Here is a 22,755-nt window from a genome sequence, read left to right on the forward strand (position 1 = left end):
TGAATTTTCGACAGGATTCTATTTTGAGTCATTGACTGGCCAGGGCTTACGGTTTAATAGGCATTGGTGAATGCTATACAGTGTCTCGTATGATTAGGTAAGTATTATTTTCCTCTAAAACTGATTTTATTCTCTTTATGCTTGAACAGCGCAATGTATAAATTGATTCCCATTTCTTTTGTATTCTCTGGAAACAGTCACCTGCGTGGTCTGTCATTATAGCATACTACCTCTTTCAGCTTCAGATAAAGCTTATGATGTTCCAAACCACAATTCTTCATATTAATTGAAGTTCATATTACCAGAACAATCTAATTTTTAGATAAAGAAGTCAAGGACTCTTGGTCTGTCTGGGTATAGGGGCCACTAGGTCTGTAAAGGCTGAGATGCTTGGTCTTAAAGCTCCTGCTCAAATGCATTGATGTGTTATCCACAAAACAACTCTGATACTACAAATCGTGATTCCTTTGTTAAAATCTGATAGACAATTGTTTCTCATATAGCATTTTAGATTATAATTTGTGCGAAATAAAGTGCATTAACAATGTACTATTTACATTGCATGCAGCTGTGTGGTTCTGAGAGAATGGTGGGGTTATGATTATCATAGCATAAGTCTCCCCTCTAGTGGTCATGATTCACCTTACTGTAAACTCATCAACATCAATTCAACAGCTGTCACCACAAGCCCAGCACACAGTGTGATCAGATATACTTTTTTAAATCAGTTGTATATTTGCCACTTGTGAAGATCAGACGCTGAAAAGATGAGATAAACGTTTTTGAGAGAGAAATGAATGCTCTATATTAGGAAATCAAGATCGTAGTTTTCTGGGGTGACAGTATCTGACCATGTTTGTTATAGATTGATGAAAAGGATATATTCAGGTAGCATCATGGAGCATCTTTTCAATCGGTGCAACCCCGCCAGGTGTAGCTTTTACACATTCCATACGAAAATTAACCATGGTTTTAGTAAAAAAAACATACTATATTTAAACTATAACCACAAATTAACCATTGTTTTGCTACAGTAACTTGTTTAATCGTGGTATTTGTAGTAAAACTGTGGCTATACAAATAGTAATCTTCACAACGGAGGCTGACAAAGACTTAAAATATTAAAAAGAAACAGTTTTAATATTTTAGCCATTAGAGAACATGCAGCTTAAAGGAACAGTTCACCCGAAAAGTGAATATTCTGTCTTCGTTAACTCACCCACAAATTATTCAAAATCCGTAAAAATGTATTTGTTCCGATGAACACGATGAAGGATATTTGGAAAAATGCTTGTAACCAAACAGTTTGTGAATACCACAGTATGAAAAATTCCTTTATAAATGTTAGTTCGGGGGGAAGAAAACATTTCTGGGGCCCTTTTTAAGTGTTAATGCAGTGTTTCTCTAAGTGTGGGGCGGGGCCCACTGGTGGGGAATAGAGACATGACAAGTGGGGCGTGACAAATGGGTGGACGTTTTGTCATTTTTTATGAATTACTTTACCATTAACCCTAAATTCAAAATAAAACAACGACTTATTTAAATGTAAGCCTTACTTACAACAACATCAGATTGCAAATAAATTGCAAGAATGATTTTCCGTCAGAGGTTCGTGACATGGAATGAAAAGAAAACTGGAGATTCGGATCCAGAAGTGAAAACCAAGACCAAAGTTAATTACCCTTTTGTTTTTGGCTATTGGGGACAGACGGGGCTCGGACACCTAAACTACCTCCAAAGTGGGGAATGGCAGAAAAAGTTTGAGAAACACTGTGTTAATGCAATGGTGGCGTATGAGCATGTTTAAAAACACAATAAATGGTGTCCAATAACTATTTGGTAACATGCATTCTTCCAAATATCTTTCTCTGTGTTCATCAGGACAAATAAAAACAGATTTGAAACTACTCATTCGAGGGTGAGTAAATGAGGGGTGAACTGTCCCTTTAAGAAAAACGTGCAACTGTTGATCAGAAATATGTTGTTTCGCTGTGACCTCAGTCAGCGATTTTAGAAATATCTCAAAATTAATTAAAAATACAAATGTTTAAAATATACAGTTGTCGTTTATATTCGGAAACGTAACTGTATCTCTCTTCGTCACCTTCTACGGCCCGTTCGCAAACGCGTTATCCTCTCCGATTCCCCGCGAATGTCCCAGCCGCTTTCCATATTAAAAAGGCGGAGCGCATTTCTCATCGAGCGCTCCTATTGGCCGTATCGGAGTGGTGACTTCATCACGCACCGTTGCCAAACAATGGTCAGGAAAGCCACGTTGACGGAGTCGTCAGTAGCGTGCGTTGTTTTTTAGGCAGGAAAGCAGAAGGATTGTTTTTATTTTGAAGGAGACGAAACGACTCTTCGGGAGAAGCGTTTGACACCACTCGACCCCAGCCATGTCATCGCCACCCAAAGAGAAAATCGAGACCAAAGCTGGACATCCGCCTGCTGGTAATGTCTCTTCTGCTCGTGTTGTTTTTGTCTGCTCTGAAATCCTATGGAGGCATCAGGTGATGGGAAGTGCAGTTCTTGCAAGTTGCATGACAAGTCGACTCTTGTGCAAGATTATACATCCTGTATATATTAGATAGAAGGCCATCTTCGAATATATCTTAGCTGATCGTGCGATGTTATGCTTCCTTTAAATGCGCATTTAGCTTTGTCTGCATATCTGTCAGTTAGGTGTAAAGTACGCATGTAATCAGATAACGATATGTGTGTGTAAAGGCCTTAAAAGTAGGCCAAGGGAAAAGATAACAAGGCTGTCCACAGATTTTTTATATGCTCATATGCCACCATTGCATTAACCCGTTATGCACATTGGGCTGCGATTCAAAAAGCCATTTCTTGTGAATTAATGGATTTTGCTGGTACATCAGTCCATCAATGCACTAGATACACATCCACTCTTCATATCACGTCCACTTATATACATATATAACAAGTGTAAGTTTTGTTTTTCATGCTTTAAGAACTGTAAAAAACGTGTAAGAAAAGTTTGACAAATTCATGCATTGGAGGGTTAAAAGAAATAAACTCAGATCTTGTGTTTGTGTCATTCTAACAGTTAAAGTAGGAGGCATGAGAATAGTTCAGAAGCACCAGTCGGAAGTGCCCGAAAAGAAGGATGATAAAGACAGTAAAGAATATGAGACGGAGAGGTAAGAATGCTGACCATCACATTTCTGCAGCATGCGTCTCTCACTGTAATATCTTAACCAAACTTTTTTGCTGTGTCAGGCAGCTATTGTTTCTTCTAGCAAAGCACGCCCTGCTATTTTATTAGAAATGCACATCTGTTTTTGGATTGATGGATATTTAAAAAGAGGAATTTACATACTTTGATTCTAGATCAATACTGAGTGTTTAAAATCCTTTCGAAATGTAACGCTTCAATACAACTCAAGTAGACTTTTGTGCTTGTTAACTTGGGAGTTTCAAGGTTTCTTCAAATCATTTTGAGAAAAAACACAGACCTGAGTAACATCAACATGATGTCCAAGGTTAATAAAAATATTTGGTATGTGACACAGGTGTGTGGTTCCCACGTGTGCATAGATAACAACACTGTGAACTTTAGCTTAGATCCGATAGGTAATAGTTCACAGATAAACCATTGTATAAAAACCATTTATATGCCCCCATGTCATTCCAAACCTGTATGACTTGCTTTCTATTGCAGTGCAGAACACAAAATAAAATAATTTTAACCACACAACATTAGCCCCCATTGACTTCCACTCTGTGGACACAAACCACTAAGACATTTCTCAAATTATAGATATTTGTATGACATGAGCATGAAAAAAGGATGACAACATTTAGATTTTGGGCTAAACTATCCCTTTAAGCAGCCCACACTAAACCAGAATATTTATTCTGATTATGTCATTCTTAGTCATAATCATACTTCTTCGTCTGATTTCCCAGTAATGTGTTTTGCACCAGTCGCCAGGTTATACATAGTCACCGCCATCAATCTCAGTTAGAAGACATCATTTATACTATATTAGTGCCCCTCTAGTTCACATTCTCATCATTTTCACACAATTTTAGCCTGGACAAGTAAATGTATTCAGTTTTTCTCTATCATCTAAAAAGCATTCCACTATAATTTTAGGCTACTCTTAATATAGTCCTGGGTGTGTCAGCACAGCAGTGAGTGTGGCACCAGCCGGATATCACCACATGTTCCTTTTTTCCTCCTGTTTCTTCATTGTGGTGGTGAAGTCTGTTTAGGATAAATGCTTTTATTAAACTAGTAGCTTGTTGCTAGGCAGCTGTCTAACTGATGGTTGCATATGCTTCACCATGTAACATTTTACGGTTTAGAAATGTCCTCTTTCTTTCCCGTGTTATAGCTGACCTGATTTCATCTGCTCAGAGGTGTGTCTGTTTGCTTTCATTACTGCTTCTGTTAGACGTTCCCTTCAAACCCGGTACCTGATGACTGAACGCCTGCACGGTTACATTGGTTTTTCAACTGAGCTCCTATCAGCTCATTCAACCTGCTGCAGGAAACTCTCAGAGGTCTATCACACTTGAATACGCTTTTGAAATCTTTCTGGCATTTCCTCACAAACATGGCAGCCGTCCACAGAGTGGCCATTTCAAAGTCAATGGTGAAATGTGGTTTCAATGTGTGCTGCCCCGTCTCCTACAATATTAAGCTTGGCTTTTTCTCACAACGCTGGCAGGCCGAGAGGAAAATCTGCATTTTGCTGCGTTCAGATGTTTGTTCAAAGCTTGTTTCAGTTGTTGACACAATTGATCCTTTGACTCTGTTAGTTTGACTATCAGCTTATTTTAGCATGTCAATGTCACTCCAACATTCTAATGTGCTTGACATATTATGGAACTAGGTTAAGGTGATTGGAAATGTGTTTTAAATATATTATATCGTCACTGTCCTTCTGAAACCTTGAATGTCCAAATGTACTGTTTTTCAAGAAATGGAGAAAACGCTGTAAATAATTGACAAGCACTTTTAAATACTTAAAGGGTGACTAATAATCATAATTTATGGCAAATATTTTACGAATTAAAGGTATTGAAAAGTGCTTGTCAGCTTTGATAACACATTATTTAATGATTTAAAAAGGACTGTGTTTATTCGATTTCCTGAAAAAGTTGTTAGGTGACCAAAATTAGGTGACTTGTTGCCTTAGTTAATTAAACCTAAAAATATAACAAGTTTGCATTAAATTAAATCAGGTGACTTATTTTTGAAGTTGAACCAATAAAAGCCGTCTGGGGTTTCGTAAGGACAGCGACGATATAATACATTGTATTTTTGCAAATGTCCCAAAATGCACTAAAAATTCACATTTAGCCATCGTAAAAGCAATCTTTACAGATCGCACGTGAATGCTTTTCCTTTAAGCATTATATTGGCTGCTGTCTGCTCTCACGTTGTCAGGCTAAGTCATATCAAAGCCCTTAATGTTCGTTCAATAGGTAGGATAATTGTGCCTACCCTAATTATAGAGGTGATTCGGATAAGCAAATTACATTTGCTAGCCGTGGGGACATTTTCTCATCTCCTCTAAGGCACCGCTGTTGTTTGCGGCCCTGAATGTATCTGCATATTATGCATTAAGAGCACTAAATCCCTATATACAGTAAATACATAAGCAAATGTGAGTATGTACTAGGCTGGTGTGCCTGTAATTTAATGTTCCTGATAAACAGCTTTGCCGTGGACAGCAATGATTACAATTTAAAGGACAGATTGACAGTTGATGTACCCAATTAACCAGTTTGAACACTCTGTCCTGTTGCGGTACAGCTTTTCCATCTCACAAGAATCTACCTGCTTGATTTCCGTTCCAAAAGTTTTATTAAGCCTGAGGTCACAATTTGCTCTTGAGGCTGTGCCTTGAGTCAAATAAATCCTATGGTAATGTTGTGTCAAATATTGCTCACTTTGTGACATTTGACGGATGTTTGTTGTTTTTCATTAGCATAATTACTTCATTTTGGAGTATTGGTGCATCTCTATGTGTCAGCGGTTGAGATGAGAGTGTAACACACCGAGTGTGTCGGCAGATTCGGGTCATTAGCTGAACCCTGGAGCAGAAGCTGTGTTAGTAGACACTTATAGCCTGACTAGCGACTTTTTGCACACTGCAGTCAATTTTTAGCCACTTCACTGTAACTTCATCAACAACCGTAATTCAGCCGCTGGTAAAGCTCATCGCTCTCTGCCTCCGAACTGACACAGCGGTGAAAATTGGGATGAAATGCTGACTTTTACTGGTGAAGAAAGGAAATAAAAATTGACAGTTTGATGACCATTATTTCCACGCTAGTTTCCCTCTCTGTGCTGTTTAGTGAAGTGTGTTGATGCTATGGAGATAATGGGGTCTTGGTTTGTTGTTTCTCTTAATCTTCTCAAATTTGCATCACTGGTTTGTCGGAAGAATTGCAGTCTGGCTGCATGTGATCTCATTACCACAGAAGTTGCCTTTCCGTCAAATCGCACGTGGAAATGTCGCTATAACTAGCCGTATGCCCTAAACTTGCAGATTTGCCATACATTAAAAAAAATTCCCTGCATTTTGTAGTGCTTTATATCTTTAGAGCATCGGGATTGTACAAAGCTAATTTTAGAAAGTGAATTTATATTGGAGAAAAACCTCAAGTGTTAGTCTCACAACTGTGCCAACATAATGAGTGATAAAGTTAATGATAATGAAAAACAGTTACTCATTTTACCAACATGGTATTAATAATTTTAAGCAATGGGATTTTGTAACCTGATAACAGTTCATTAGAAATCTTTTCATCACGGCACTGTTGTGTTTGTATTTTGCACCCCTGTGTGTTTTTCTTTTTCTGGGTTAGAACTCACAGGTTTTGCGTGTTTGTTTATAAATCGTTTTAGTTAATTTTACAGTGCTTTCAACCGCTGAAAGCATCCACAGACCTGTTGGATACATTTTACAATGTTTAAAATCATCCTCCAGAATGAGTGCAGAAAATGCCAACCAAGAAGTCTTACCTGTCATATGATGTTAATGTTTTCATCGTTTGCAGCTGCGGCTCGATTTTTCTGAAAATACAGTAACGTTGTGATAGATCTGTCCTTGACTGATACAGGTACTTTTGTAGCATATACAGCTGCAGACAAAATTAAGAGACCATTTCAAAATGATATTCGTTGTTTCTGAATGTACTATTTATAGGTATGTTTTTAGATAAAATTATCATTTTTGTTTCATTCTATGAACTACTAACAATATGTCAAACATAAATATTGTTTCTATTTGCATTTATTACTAGAAAATGAAAAATGGAGAAACAGGTCCAACATAAAAGATTTTTCATACCTAAAATACTGCAAAGAAAACAAGTTCACATTAAATGTTATGCTATACAACAGTAATGTATTTAGGAAAAGTAAAAATGTATGTGATCACCTAGATTTTTTCACAGTTTTTATGTGTCTTGTCATGCTGTCAGTGTTTGATTTTGTTGAAATTCAACTGACACTGGACTGGAATGGCCACAATCGTCTAGAAATGCTGATGAAGTAAAAAATCTGGACTCTTAAGTTTGGTTAAAGTCAGAACACGGTCTGTTTGTATTAGCTGGTGATGTTGAGTTTCATGTTCACTACTGTTTTGCTTTGTTAACTGCTGACTCCCACCGGTCCAGAACAGAGCTTAAGGTCGTTTTGCCTCCCCGATTTAGCTCATTGATAAACAATATGTCACATGGTTGACATGACAACAGTGAGTTGTGAGCATCTGTGCCGTTTTGTTAATTGCTACAATAATTTTGCTTCCAAAGTAGCATGACAACTGGCTCTCCGACATGCTGCATCTCTCAATCGCTTTCTGTTTTTTTTCATCCTTCCTTTGCCTTTCTTCTCACTAAACATATTTTTAGTATATTGGTTCTCAACTGGTGGTGCGACACGGGGTTGTTCAGATAAGGTTGCAGAAAGTGAGGAAAAACAATGCTATTTTTAAACATTGTTATATTTTTATACTGTCATAAAGATAACAATTATCTAAACTATCCAAAAAGGAAAGATCATGAAAAACATATTATTTGTTTAATTAAATCATAATTCAGGTATCTTACATGTACAGAAACAGTCAGTTGTGTTATGTTTTTGTAACTTTTGCACAATAGGTAAGTTCTACTTTGGTCCCTGATGTGTAATGTAAAATCTGGTTCCTGAAGCAAAACCAGTTGAGCACCACTTATTCAGTCGTATTTCTAATAAATAAAGTGTAGAAACTGTGTATATTTTCTGCACAAGAAGACTGCTCTTTCTTTCACACCCAGAATTCAATATTTGTGGCCTTCCCAGTCCTTTAATACCAAGAGGAATTCATCTTACTGGAGTGTAATGTATTTGCTCGAGATGAAAAATCGAATCTCCACTCGAGTTATTGTCCCTGATTTTAACCTTGACATTAACTCTATTTCAGTATGTGTTTTTCCACCAAAGATTTTGCCCAAATTAGCAAGACGTGACATAACAATATCTCTGGCCTGTTTTCTTGATTTGAAAGCAAGCACGCTGCTGCCACCCTCAGGTTTCGAATGGTATTGCTGGCTATGAATAAGGCCATATATCCAAATAAAGTGTTTGGAATAACTTTTCTTTACCAGTTCACAACATTTATAGCCTTCGGGTTGGTTTCTGGAATACGATTGCAACATTCTGTAGTCACATTTGAATGACCTCCATCTAAGAGAAATGGATAAGAGTTATCTTTCATAAAGGCTATTTTCGACCTCCTCTATTTAGCACGTTTAGCAGAGATTAAAGAAAACACATTTTTACTATATATTTAAAGGAGTGTCTGTTTAATCCGAGATTATACGGCTCTCTCTTTTGAAAGATAGATATAAGGCAGTTGTGTTGGTTGAGCAGCACTCTTATTCCTCAAGGGGGGATTATCCCTCTTGCAAGTCTCTCTCTCTTCCTCTCTGAGCTTTGGAGTTTCCATTCCCTCTTGCAGCAGGATGAAAGGTTCAACTTCTGGATTTTAGAGTCCTAGAAGTCACCCTTTGTCAAACCACTCATTTAAAATACTTGTATGTGTCTGACGCTGTGATAACAATGTAATCGTCTCCATTTATAGCTCTGTTTCCTTAGGGCTGTGCAATTATTCAAAAATGAATCATAATCGTCAATTTTGGCCTTCATCAATCACAAAAACTAAATAATCGAGGGTAAACTGTTATTGTGCCGCATTTCGTTTAGCAAGGATCCTCGCTTTTCTTGTAGTCTTCTAAATGACTAAATGTAGTATAAATCCACAGCGCACCCTTTTCTTTACAGTGGTTCAGCTGTACTATTTCTTTACATACATTCTTCAGTTAAATTCAGAGTTTAAAAGCAGTTTTTATTTATTTTCTATGATGTTTTAAAGTTTAATGAGTAATCGTGTTAAATAATCGGGATCTCAATATTGGCCAAAATAATCGTGCAGCCCACGTTTCCTCCTCTGTAAGAAGAGTTGTTCCATGCTGTATCATTTTATAAAGGGTTACCAAAAAACACACGGACCCAAATTTTCAGAGCTTTTTGTTTGTCACATTGTAATTCTATTTTCAACGGAGACGAGGACTATTTGTCTTGTCAAGGTCAAATACCACTGTTGACCTTCTCCTCTGGCTGTTGCTTCAAGGGAAACGCCTGGCTTTGGAAAATGAATGAGAGCCATTTCTGAAGCTGACGGCTTGCTCAGGCTCGGAGCTGTGTTTCAGATGGGGATGGTAAATTCCACGTCCCTTGGGGATTTTTATAGGCCATTTTGTACCTTGCTCGGCGCCTGGGGCACCTGGATTTACCTCACACCCCTTCATCCACTATCTCTAGTTTTCACATGCATGCTTATTTAATACCAAGGCCTTGAGGCAAAGTGACCAGTACTCAAAAGACAACTTGTAATGACTACAATTAATACCAATAGTCTTACGCATACTTTGAGGGTGTATTTTAAACAAAAACAAGGTCTGTGGTTTGTAATTGAGATGTAATAACTACTGTAGTTATTTACACAGCCAAGTGAATAATGTGGCCATTAAATGAGAGTTAACTTTATTGTTATGGTAATAATTGTAAATAACTCGAAATGATATTCTAAAGTGTTCTTATTGCTTATCGAAATAAATATAGTGTTCGGGTTGACTTTCACCGTCGACAGCTTACTAGCTCCTTAATCCGTTTCACATATCTTGTTGATCCCATTCCTTGCTAAACACAGAAGATCTTGTTTTAATCATCACTTAGATCAAAACCTTGTCAGGATGCATTTGGAAGTTTAATTATTATAGCCCTGCTTTCTGCGGTGAGCCTGTAAATTCAGATGTCCTGATGTTTTCATCAGTGCTGTATTTAATTCACAACGTTAGCATTCCGTCCATGCGTCCTATTAGCCTCGCATCTGGACGGGGAAGGCAGTTCATCTCAGCGTTGATGTGGAATAGAGGGCATCGGCTGACAGCCGCTTCAGACGTCTGATTGAGCTTTCAATCAGGTCCTGTGCTCATAAGGATGCTGCCTGTTGACCTTCAGCTAATCAGCGCAGCCCTCACACTTTGATTTCATGCATGCTGCTGTCAGATCAAATCATGAGATGTTCATTTGTGCTGTGTGAACGGTGATGGGAAAGCTGACAGACTGTATTGAAGCAAAGATATTTGGATACATGTTCTTTTATGTGTTTTATTCCAAACAAATTTAGTTTTATTTAAACATTTGTGGATTAAGAATTACCCAGATTCATATTTTGGGTAAATACATGAAAAAATATGGTCCATTGTATTGAATTAAGAACTAAGATGTCATGTTTTCACTTCTTTGTTGAAGGAAATAAGGCATTTACGAAACACGCTCTGTAGAGCAGTTTGTCTGTTTGGGGCTACTGTAGAAACAACATGGTGAATTCCATGTATGGGGACCAGGGTGTGTAGACCAAAATGGCTCATTCTAAGAAAATAAAAGTATAACGCTTCATTATGTAAAGGCTTTATACACCTTTGTAGACATAGTTATGTATAATTTATTGCATTTCTGACACATTTTACCTTTAAATAGCTTTAGTGGGGTTTATAATTGTGTTTATATCTTATCTCCTCAATATCCTGATCAGCAAACATACATTTATATATGTTGTCATACTTGTGTGTTTACCCTAAATTCAGTTTAAATGTGTCTTTTGATCACACACACAAGGCAGCACTTGTGGAGTCCATTTAGGCTGAAACCCACAGGTTTTTCCTCATAAATATGAGTGGTGTTATTCATTGCCAGGATAGAGTTGTTTGTGTTCTCCTGCACAGGTTCCCTCTGGAAATATAAACAGTCTTTAAAAAAAACTATCATTTCAATCACGCTGTGTTTGACTTGAAGAGAAACGTTTCTTTAGCAGCACTTCACAATGTTGTCATCTGTTTTGCAAATGCTTAATGCTCAACTAACACCTGCTGCATTAACAGTTTGTTTGTGACTCTTGTTTTCTTTTCTATTTCTAGCCCACCGAAGATGCCTGTAGTGGTCTCAGGAGTTGTAACTAAGGTAGGTTCACAGACTAGATCATGAAATCACAGCCGAAGGCCATGTGTCGTTTATGTTAAGAATGCTTTTATTCTTACTAGATGCTCAGGTGAAAGGAACACAGATCTGTTTGTACTTTCTTGAACTTGACCTCCCTAATATTTGTGCAACATTCTTCCATTTTGCACATGGAAATCTTTGGATGTTATAGACTCTCTCTGCCAGTGTAGCAGATGTCCTATTAACCTTTCTACAGCCATTCTGAGGCAGCCACTGCTGTCTAATGCAATCTACCCAATGCCAAATTCATCTCTGCTCACGTGTCAAATCAACAGAGCTGGCTGTTGGGAAACCATGACCGAGGGACAGTTTGCACAGATAAATACCGTATTTGACTTGCATTACTTATTGAGATTACATCAACAGTCTGATGTGCCCGAGACTATGGAGTGGGTTTATGCGGGGTTTAACAGCTTGTCACATAGAGCCCGCTTGGCCCCTTCCCAGCCCGGACTGACCCTAATCCGCCCTGCACACCAAGGGATTGGTCGAGTCTCAGGATTTTAATATGCTGTTTTGATGAAGGCTGTGACATAACGCATAAATCTGTGCATGTTTACAGGAGTAAGCATGCTGTGATATGAGGTAGAATGATGTGTCATGCCATAGTGCTTTTAAAGTGACCCACAGCGCACATGTAGAAGTTGTGTTTTGATGTGTGGTAATGGCATATTTTACTTTTAAAGTGCTCTGTATTTTTTGTAATGTTTGAGCATTTATCTCTTTATGTTATAAGCTGTGTTAGTTTGTAAACAGAATTAAAATAGAAAAATGGGCTTGTCTACCCTGTAATCTCCTTCAAAAGCTTCACTTAACTGTTCTTTCATATGTGACAAATGATTAAAGGGATGTTGAAGAACATTTGAGGCTGTTTCTTGAAATAACAGATTTGTGTCCTCACTGGACACCAGCTGGCTGCATATCAGCAATTTTGCATTAGTGTTTTCTTTCACAGGTTTACTTTTAAATTTGTTCAGATATGATGAAAAACATTTTTACACATCATCGTTCTGGTCTAATATATTTTGAAGTGTGGAATGAAGTTAGGGCAAACATCATTTTCATTTAATGGAGAATTATTAATTTAATAGTCACTGATGGTCACCGTCAGAGATTCAAAGCACACAAATCATCAACCATGTGTCACATTTTTATATGCACAAATTATAAGCTTTATTGCTGTTGGTTGTTCTTTTCAGGGTGATAAAGACTTCACCCCCGCTGCTGCTCAGGTGGCCCATCAAAAACCTGTTCCTGCAGTGCAGAAGATGCCTTCAGCCCATCACATCAACCAGCACATCCATCAGCCCCGCAAGTGAACCTGCACCCCGCCCCAGACCACCGCCGGCACCGCACAGGGCTAGGACCGCACCAACCCAAACACCCGCTCAGGTTGCCCCCGGATCTTTTGCCGCCAAGCATTTCATAACCCCACCCTACAAATGTTGCCAGCAAATGTTGTTCTTCACCAGTATCATATTAAGCATTCCTTTTTTGCCATTTTCTGTCTTGTAGATCATTGCAATACAAAATTTAAAAGGCTCCTGTGCAGATCACTAATTCAGAACATGTTTAATCTATGTGTCTATTTCATGAGGGAAGCATGGAGCTGAATTTTAATTTAGTTTTACATAGTTCCTGAGAGATGTAAATTGTATAAATCATTTTGTTTTTGAAGTTGGTGAATGTTGTATATTAGGCATTAGGTTATAGGTCTGGCTATCTGAATAAAAGTTAATATAAAACAAATGCACCCTTTTTTGTTGTTCTAAAAATATATTTGCATTAAAAGAAAAACATAATTTTAACAAAGAATGATGGTAATGGAACAACAGCTTTCCCTATGGACCTAAATGATTGAAATCGGTGGACTGACCAAATTCACAGTTTTTAGCCTCCACAAAAGTTAGGCAGGAGGCTATGAGAGTTGGGTTTTGCAGACAACCCAAAAATAGTTGGAATTTAATATACAGGGAAGGCTGCTAACATTTAAAACAATTACTTCATAACAATGTACATGGAGTGAAGTTACAAACATCTCGCGCTTTTTGTTATTAGCTGCATGTATTAAGTTGAGGCAGTTCTTCTGACATATTCATTTAATTCAATAAAAATAGTAACATACTTATGTTAAAAATGCCAATAAATATGTAATAAAAAGATGTGCTAGTATATTCATTCATTTTTATTTTTAATAAAGATATATAAAAGGAAAGCCATTTTTTCTTGACAAACTCGACTTAAACTTTTAAGAAATATTAATTGGCAATCTCAGTAACAGTCATGAAGTGGCATTATTACTACTATTCATGCAGTACAAGTACTATTACTAGATTTATTACTGTTAAATGGTTAAATATGTAATGTATTGGACTACACTGCACAGTGTCTCTATTAATGAAACACAGTTCAAATTAAATATTGAACTATCCATTCATGTTTAAGAGGATACTGAGCTGATCACAATTCATACATAAATAAGATTCAGCGCTGTTTTATACATAAATACAACAATTTACCTAAAAATAGAGTGACAAGAGGGTCAGTACTTAATGACAAAAAAAGATTTGTGGTTGACCTTTCACTTTAATAGTATTTGTCAATTTTTATATTCGATAATGTCAGTAATATTTAATTATTACTACTTATTATTACATTTCTACTAATATATCCAAAAAGGTCATTTCTTTTTCAATCCTAAAACAATATTTTCATTGTGGTTGCCTGTAATAACGCCCAATGCAGCTTTGAGCAACCGAACATGAAGCCATTCTGTTCTCTTTGTGTTTCATCATATCCTCTCTTCCGATTTCTTTCAACCCCTCTGTTCACTTGAACAGTTAACCTTCGTCTCCAAATAGTTGTTAATAAGAGCCAGCAGCTGCTAAAGGCACAGGTCGGTCCCACAACACTTTTGGGGCCCAAAGTGGCAAGTTTTCTGCAGTCTCTGCCTCCGGCCATACGTGAAGCCAGCACGTGAGCAAACTTATAGAAAAAGTGAACCTCAAATCTTTCAAAGACAGTTTTGAAATTGCGTTTTTTAGGTCTGAGGTGAATGTTTTTAACAAAGTAGAATTTATAAGGACTGGCGTTGGTTCAGAGTGACCCTGACCTCTTTTCAGTGTATTTGTTTTTGATAGACTATCAACGCTGTCCCAGATCAGTGCTCTGGTTCTCCACCAGATGGCGTGTCAGTGACCTTACAACAGCTTTGTGTCGTCCTGAGAGAAATGCTGACATTACAAAACCTGTAATTCCCCATCTGATACAATATAACCAGTGACCTCAATATTACTAAGAGCTTAAGCAGGACTATCCTTCACGTTTACATCTGCAGTTACCACATACGAAATTATAATGATAAACAAATCACACAATATTATAAATTGGGTTTATTCCAAAGGTACAAGTTGTTACATATTTAAAATATCGTTGCTCATCACTTTTGGTTTGTTACTTGTTACAAATCAAAAGCAGTGTTAACAGAGTTTATTGTATTAAAGTAGCAGGGCAACCTGACATTTGGCCAGCGTTGGTCTTGACATCTGTATTTACCCATAGTGCATCTTTTGTGTATTCTGTAAGATGGCCAAAGAGGCACAGTGGTGCTGTCGAAAAGATATGATCTCTTTTATTAAAGGTATTTTAGTTTACCTGAAGACAAAAGTTATTTTGTTACCTGAGATTTGCTGATGTGTTTAAATCATTTGATCATCACCTTTGCATAACCAACCAGACTTTTATGGAGTAAAATCTCTTACTAGAAGATAATTCACCCTGTTTTTGGAGACTTAAGGTGTCACATTGACATATTGACACAGTGAAAACAGTCAACTGACATTTTCAAACTGTATATGTAAAAAAACTTTTGAATTTTACAGTTGTCCAAGTCAGGACTTCCTAACTTAAATGTTTAGTGTTTAACCTATGTAATAGTTTAAAACATGTATATCAGGGTGATTGGTATTTCTCTTTTTAAATTTTCTCTTATTCAGGCAACATTTTACAATAAGGTTGTATTTGTTAGCATTAGTAAATGTATTAGCTAACATGAACTAACAATGTGCAATATAGTTTTTCAGCATTTCTTAAAGGGACAGTTCACCCAAAAATAAAGAATGCTGTCATCATTTACTCGCCCTTGAGTTGTTCTAAATCCGTATACATTTGTGATGAACACAGAGAGAGATACAACTGTTTGCTTTCCTACATTTTTCAAAATATCTTCCTTTGTGTTCAACAGAACAAAGAAAATAATACATTTCCTACTATGTTATTCAATGGTTACCAAGAAACTGTTTGGTTATGAGCATTCTTCTTAATATATTTCTATGTGCTCGTCAAAACAAAGAAATGTATACAGATTTGTATACCTCACTAAATGTACACTTAAGGGTGAACATTTTTGGGTGAACTGTTCCTTTAATCTTTCTTAATGTTAGTAATACCAAAACAATTCTTCATGGGAGTTCACTGTGCATCAACGGTTACCACTTTGGATTCTTTATATGCTGAAATTAGCATGTTCTCATGTTATGAATTAACCAACGTTAACCAATACAACCTTTTTGTGTATTCTCCCACTGGACCCTGAAATGAACACTCATGTGCAAACTGGGTATCTACTGAAACATCCATATTCACACCATTTGGGCAAAAGAGCTTAAAAGCGAGGTTCCATGTGCTGTGGTACATTTGTTAAATACATTCATGATGCCATTTCAACAACCCAGATTGCAGTTGTAAGAACTTCCTTTTTAAATATGTTAACAAACAAAAGTGGCTGCCTTGCTGATGATGTGCAGTTCTTTATAGAGGGATTCGCGTTTTTTTTAACGCGGACCACATTAAACCACTTAGTTTACCCCATTTTAAAGCATTATCTTTCAACACTAAAATCTGAAAATCTTAAAAAAACAATAAATAAGAAATTATATTTGCATCCAACATCAAAATAGCATTTCAAGTATAAGCACACATTTAAAATCACAGTGATTTCCTTTTTCCTGTAGAAAGTTGTCGCTTTGTTGCCGCTTCCACTCGTCTCCTCTCCGCTTCCTCTGCTTTCTTCCGCTCTTCTTTCAATTCTTTATATCTCCACTTAGGGATCTGAAGGAACTGTCCGTCTATACTGCTGCTTTTCCGGCGCACTTTCTCCGGCACGTAAGTGGGAGTAGGTGCCTTGGTAATTCTAACCTTCGGGACCACCAGACCTGGTCTCACGCTGCTCCTCCTGAGCAGGTGTAGGGGTAGCAGACTCCCTCTACGGGGGGCCAGAGAGGAAGCAGAGTCACCTGTACGGGAATGGGGCTGCAGACTTGAACGCCGATCTTTGGGTTTAGGTATCAGCATGACCTGTGAATTCTTGAAAAGTCTTTTGTAGTTCTCTAGGCGCTCTGGTCCGAGACCTTTAAGCTGCTCGACTCGTTGCTTTCTTAATATCTCCTGAACAGAGTAATGCTGTTTTCCCACGCATGGCGGGCTACCTGGACACACCGTTCGACATGCGGTCGCGATGAACGGGCTCCCCAGTGCTGTTGTCATGCGCACCATGTGATCTAGAACCCCGTCCTCCGAAGCTTCAGTGACGTTACTGATGTCAAAAAAGTTCCGGAGGGTCTCTGATATCTTCTGAATGCAGCCTTTAGGTGCCAGAGCTTTGGCCACGAGAGTGGGCAGAAGCGGCCACTCGGGTTGATATGCGTCAGAGAACTGCTCGGGACACGGTCGCTGCATTAGTCGGGCTATGACGAAGCCAGTCTCATAGCGGCCCGTGAAGATGGCCCAGTCGTATGCAGTGAACTTCCTTCCGCTGTCTCTGGCCTCCAGATCCGCTCCTGATGAAGAAAACAAACAGGGCATGTTTTTATGCATTTATGATGCGTTTTTATACATATTAGTCTGTTTGTTCCTTGATGTTATCTGACCTAACCCCACATATACGAGACAAAATAACATTAAATTCATAGTTCAAACACAAATTCTAGTTCTATTCCAATCATTTGTTTTTTTTTGTAGAGTGCACAAGCATACTTTTAAAAATCGATTTCACAAAAAATCTTCAAAATTGCATTTACATTAAAGTCCCCCTATGGTCAAAATCAAGTCTTTAATATCGTTTATACGTGTGGTGTTTTTAATACGCTTTAAGTTAAACCATGTGCAAGTTCATCATTTTAAACCATTGCAGAGTATTTTCTCCATAAAACTGCAGTTTACCAAAGACAGTTTCAAAATGCAGTTTGCCTCCGTTTACGACATCATAACCCTGTAACCAATCACGTTAACAGATTTGAGCTATAGATAGACTATGTAAGGATGCCACATAAACTCAGCACTGAAACTATCGTGGCTGTTTCAGTTCTGCTTCTGCAACACGAGCATATCATTTGCATATTCATGAATCCACGTATACTTAATAAAACAGTGGAGTGTATTTTAAGGCATGAAAAAATTATCATCAGCAAATAACTTTTATATATGCTCTTTGATGCTTAAAGACGAGATTTAAATGATAAAGATCGAATGCAGTGGGACTAAAAATGCCACATTTCAATTTTTGACACATTATAAAGGCGTTGGTCAGTGAGTTCTTTATTTTCTGGCATTGAGACATGTACATGTCTGGTACCGAGTGACTTGAGTACCTGCCAGCATCATGGCTTTGACACATTCCACTCTTCCCTGCATAGCAGCTTTCATCAGAGCGGTGAAGCCATGGCAGTTCCTTTTCTCAATATCAAGCCCGGGAAAGTAGTTGAGTAAGTAGTTTGAGATTGTGATGTGACCTAGAATCGTTGAGGCAAAAGATGGACATGTAACTGTTTAACATCAAGCTTTCTAGGGCAGTCTGAAGTTCATTATTAGTTTTAAACACATTGCATTTCAGGTATCCTCTATTAGTAAGTATATATGTTTCCAATGTAATTTGTCGCCTTTGTATTAATAAAAGTGCTTTTGTAATATTAGCTCATAAGAATTGTATTGCTGTCCCAGTCAGATTTTAAGATGCACTTTATCTATATCTACTTAAAGATTTTGCCATTCTGAATTTATTGAGTTAAATTACTTCTCATCAGGTCTAATTGACTATTGCTTACCAGTTTCCTAATGTCTAATGATGTATTCTGGCTTTGGATTGGACTGAGGCTGTTTGTCTTCTGGGTAGGAAAGCAATGGTGTTTACCTGCCTGAGCTGCGGTGATGAGGGCTGTATTGCCCTCGTTGTCCTGCCAGTTGACATCCAGGTAAGGACACTGGGAAAGTGCGATCACTACATCCACATAACCTTGGTAACATGCCACTATTAGTCCGGTCTGCAGAGTCAACACAAACACACAAGGTTACTGTGAAAAATGTTCCACTCCGGCCAAGAAGAATTTCGTGTGGATGTGTCAGTCAGTTAAACTGAGAAAAACAGACTGAAAAGAGCAAATAATCCAGGATACCTGTTTACCTTGAAATATCTTGGACTGTAAATCAATGACCATTTTGGAACACATCTAAGCAGAAAACACCCACCAAAAGAAGGCAATAAAAATGTCACAAAAACACAAAGTCGAAATCTGGATAGGACTTTAAAATATTGAGAAATGTATCTGAGGTCAAGGCTTGCGAATGTGGTTTGTCTTGACTTATTTGAAATGCAGTCTGTATTTAATAGACCTTTCGTCTGTTTCCTTGAACTACGTACATACACTGTTTAACAGTAAGTAATTCACTTGATAATTTATCATTGCGAACAAGTAATGTTTCTTTTTTCTAGTTTAAGTAATTTGTAACATTAGATCAAACCGTTGAAGCTTTTTCTGTAAAGAGACAGCAAGATGAAGAGCTACGCACTTCTGCTCAACTATTCGTCCCTATGAGCGAGTCACTCAGATAAACACTATCACTGTATGAAGTTACTAATACTGTGAACACAGTGTGAATCTTAGATTTAAAAATAATGTGCATGTAATTTAAACACAGACATGTTGTTTAGTTTGCACAACTATGTTTCATATGCTTCACAGACGCATTGGCAAATCATTGCGCTGACTAATAGGTTAACAGTGCATTTGAATGCATGTACATTTTATGCATTTGGCAGACGCTTTTATCCGAAGCGACTTAAATTGCATGATTCTATATTTCTAAATGCAATCCCTGGGATCGGACACGTGACCTTGATGTTGCTAGCGCCATGCTCTAACCACTGAGCTTTCTATGTCCAGATTTGTTTAGTCCAAAACATTCACATTTGCTTTGATATAAACTTATTTTAATGCAATTAAAACTGATGCACTTTATGAAACGGCAGATCAAGCTGATTTCACTATTGTTTTTTTTCTCTGCTAAGGTCTGTTACCTGTCTCTTGATCTTCACAGTCAGTGTGCTGCATCTAAGTGTGAACAGTGGCGGTGTGGAACAGCGAGTCAGAGGCCTCTCATCGCTTTGAGCGCACAACTGGAGAAAGATGACTGAAAACAAATCCTGGACACGCTCCATTCACACAGTTATGACAATAAGGGGGGGGCACTTCCAGTCGAAACACGTCAAGCAACAACGTAGGTGAGTTTTTGTTTGTGTGTGTTTTTTGAGGGATTATTTATGCCAAAACACTTAAACCAATCCAAGTTTAATATACCGCTTTAAGCAAACCCATTCGTCTGTTGATTATATCTGAAAAGTGGGAACACTGCGGCTCTGTGGCGTTAGCAAAACATTTCTTGGATTGTTTGAGATTCCCAACCACCTTGTTTGGCAAATTGCTTGTTTTATTTCTCATCTGTATAGCTAAAAGCATCAAATGGCGAAAGTAAATCTGAATTGTAAACTGTGCAAGTGTAGGCTATACTGGCTTTCATCAGAGCATCTCATAAATATCAGTTTGGAATAACTTGCTGGTTCCTGTTTTGTTGTCTTAAAGGAGTAGTTCACCTAAATTTTTTAAAATATTGTGTATTGATAGATCAGAATGCTAAATTTCAATACGGTTGCATGATGATAACTTTGATTCTCATTAGTTATTGCGTGTTTTATGACGAAAAGTACATAGGAAAACTAGTCACGAGACACGCAAGAACCTATATGATTCAATATTATCTGCCATATTTTACTTCAGTTTATATGTTTACAAGTTTAATTACACAATCCCTCAAACGTGAAGATTCTCTTCAGAAGTCTGGAGTCATGCTGATAACTTTAATTATGGATGGATGTGCTTTTTGAGCTTCAACATGATCATCGTTTTTGAAGATTTGTTGTGTTCAGCCGAAAAAAGGAAGTCATAATCATTCGCATAGAATAAATTTGGCTAAGCTATACGTTTAAGATTCCACATGATTATTATTATTATTTGGTCAAATCTGAAATAGTATGTGAGAGTTTTCATATGACTGAATCAATCCTTTTGAGTCAAAGTTCTTTTAGGGGTCAAACAAGGTCATCTTAGAACTATCACTTCGCTTTTTGTGTACTGTGGATTTTGTTGTCATAAAGACCCTTCCATTATAAACTAGATGTAAAATTGTATTCAGTTGAGAATTTTTTTTATAGTTTTGGCACCTGTATATCAGATATGCCATCCTGGTTATAAATGAATATAAATGAAGACATGTGTTGCAGTAATCTGTGGACAGCTTGGTTCTTTAAATAGAAAGGATTAGCCTTGTGATCCATTAACTGAAAGAAGAGCAACAGGATTTGTTTTCTAGTTCAGCCTTGAAGAGCCAAACAGGCTCCATTATACTTCTAATAAAAGACCTGGACTGCTTACCTTGCATATCGCTTTCGTAGAATGAAGTGCACGGTGTAACTACTATATTAAGCACTAATAAGCAAAACGTTACCTTTTGTGCTGATAGGTTTCGATAATAAAAGCTGTTTAGCATCTAAGACTAGTCATTCCCCCAAATTATTGTTAGGATGAGGAATAGACAAGGTTTATACAGGATGACAGTCTGGTAGGACAAACACGAAGCTGACCTACAAAAATATGACAGGAGTAAACTGGCCTGGATTTTCTAATATCATATAAGTCTTTCTGTGCATTATAAGAGCGCCATAAAACAGGTCAATGGGTAACGTCCATCCACAGATGCTCCATTAATGACATATTACATCAACGCGGAAACTGATCTTGACACATTCCTCGACTGGAAAGCTCTATACCTACACAACCGTGTATAAATGAAAAGCACTGTATCTGACGCTTGTCAAGTCTGCCTGAATTTTCTTCCCTGCTAGGCCAGACATATCTAGCCCTGCAGATTATGGGAATTAGACTGCGATAACTGCATAATTTGTCCCTCAAAAATGTATATTCATATAAATAGATTATATTACTCCATTAACATTAGTTAGTTGCATGATAAACAGGATGTTAGAGGCCATGAACATGTATGTAATGACAAATGCAGATGGCCTCTCTCTCTTTTTGGAGGAGAATACAGATGTTTCGTTCCTCTAGTATTATCACTCAAACATAAAAATACTTTATTTGACTTTAGCAACACCTAACTTAGCTTCGACAAGCTTTGCCATGTCATTCGGCCCAGAAAGGGGTGTGATGCACACTGACTCGTGTGCTAATGGCCGCATTTACAGCATTACACCATGCAGAGATGGTCTCAGATGAACAGTGCACATGTTGAAACAATTACGGGGAAATCCTGTGCCTGTTGCCATGGACTGTCCTGTAGAAAGGAGTGATGGGAGGTGAAGATAAGAGACGAGCGTGTGTGAATAGCAGTCGAGACACCTCAAAGACATTCCACAGCAATGATGCCACACTCCCTGTTCAAATGTCTGGTATCACTCATTACGATCATTAGATTGGCTATGATATCATATCAATGATATCATATCTTTATTTAGTTATAGATTTTAGGGTCTCTGAGTTTTAAATACATTCAGTGAGATTTTTTTCTTGAGCCGTTGAGCTTTGGATGGTGATGTCACTCTGAGACAGTTTTGAGCCAGAAATGTTTGCAAGAGATGTTTTTGTGACACTGCGATTAAACCGGCAGCCCTATAAGCTGTTTGTGCATTGCATGCATGCACTTCAACATCTGTTTAACATCTAACATCTGTACACTAATTAACCCAGAACACATGCCTTTGAGGTCACAGCAATCTGCCCGAATCAGCCCTGAAACATTAATGTTTTCGTATTCGATCGTCTAAC

General features: G+C 37.7%; 2 protein-coding genes across 2 annotated transcripts; one reads left to right on the plus strand and one right to left on the minus strand.

Annotated features, from left to right (window-relative positions):
* Positions 1-2,230: 2,230 nt before the first annotated feature.
* On the plus strand, positions 2,231-13,802 carry dap (death-associated protein). Its single transcript, XM_079447234.1, has 4 exons — positions 2,231-2,451; positions 3,068-3,161; positions 11,503-11,545; positions 12,784-13,802. Exons 1-4 carry the CDS (start codon positions 2,397-2,399, stop codon positions 12,901-12,903), a joined length of 312 nt encoding a protein of 103 aa, XP_079303360.1. The 5' UTR covers positions 2,231-2,396; the 3' UTR covers positions 12,904-13,802.
* Positions 13,803-14,956: 1,154 nt separating this feature from the next.
* Positions 14,957-19,074, minus strand: ankrd33ba (ankyrin repeat domain 33ba; the record flags this gene model as incomplete). Its single annotated transcript, XM_079488004.1, has 4 exons — positions 14,957-17,421; positions 18,232-18,372; positions 18,771-18,900; positions 19,033-19,074. 4 exons carry the CDS (start codon positions 19,072-19,074, stop codon positions 16,571-16,573), a joined length of 1,164 nt encoding a protein of 387 aa, XP_079344130.1. The 3' UTR covers positions 14,957-16,570.
* Between the last annotated feature and the right edge of the window lie 3,681 nt (positions 19,075-22,755).

This window comes from Barbatula barbatula (genome assembly GCF_947034865.1).
Source record: "Barbatula barbatula genome assembly, chromosome: 23".
In the NCBI taxonomy this organism is placed as follows: domain Eukaryota; kingdom Metazoa; phylum Chordata; class Actinopteri; order Cypriniformes; family Nemacheilidae; genus Barbatula; species Barbatula barbatula.

What these genes read in the sequence shown, in the direction of transcription:
- dap (XM_079447234.1), top strand. Translation starts at nt 2,397, where the DNA reads ATGTCATCGCCACCCAAAGAGAAAATCGAGACCAAAGCTGGACATCCG. An exon ending in AAAGAATATGAGACGGAGAG is followed by an intron (nt 3,162 to 11,502) that starts GTAAGAATGCTG and finishes TTCTATTTCTAG; the next exon opens with CCCACCGAAGATGCCTGTAG. An exon ending in TCTCAGGAGTTGTAACTAAG is followed by an intron (nt 11,546 to 12,783) that starts GTAGGTTCACAG and finishes TGTTCTTTTCAG; the next exon opens with GGTGATAAAGACTTCACCCC.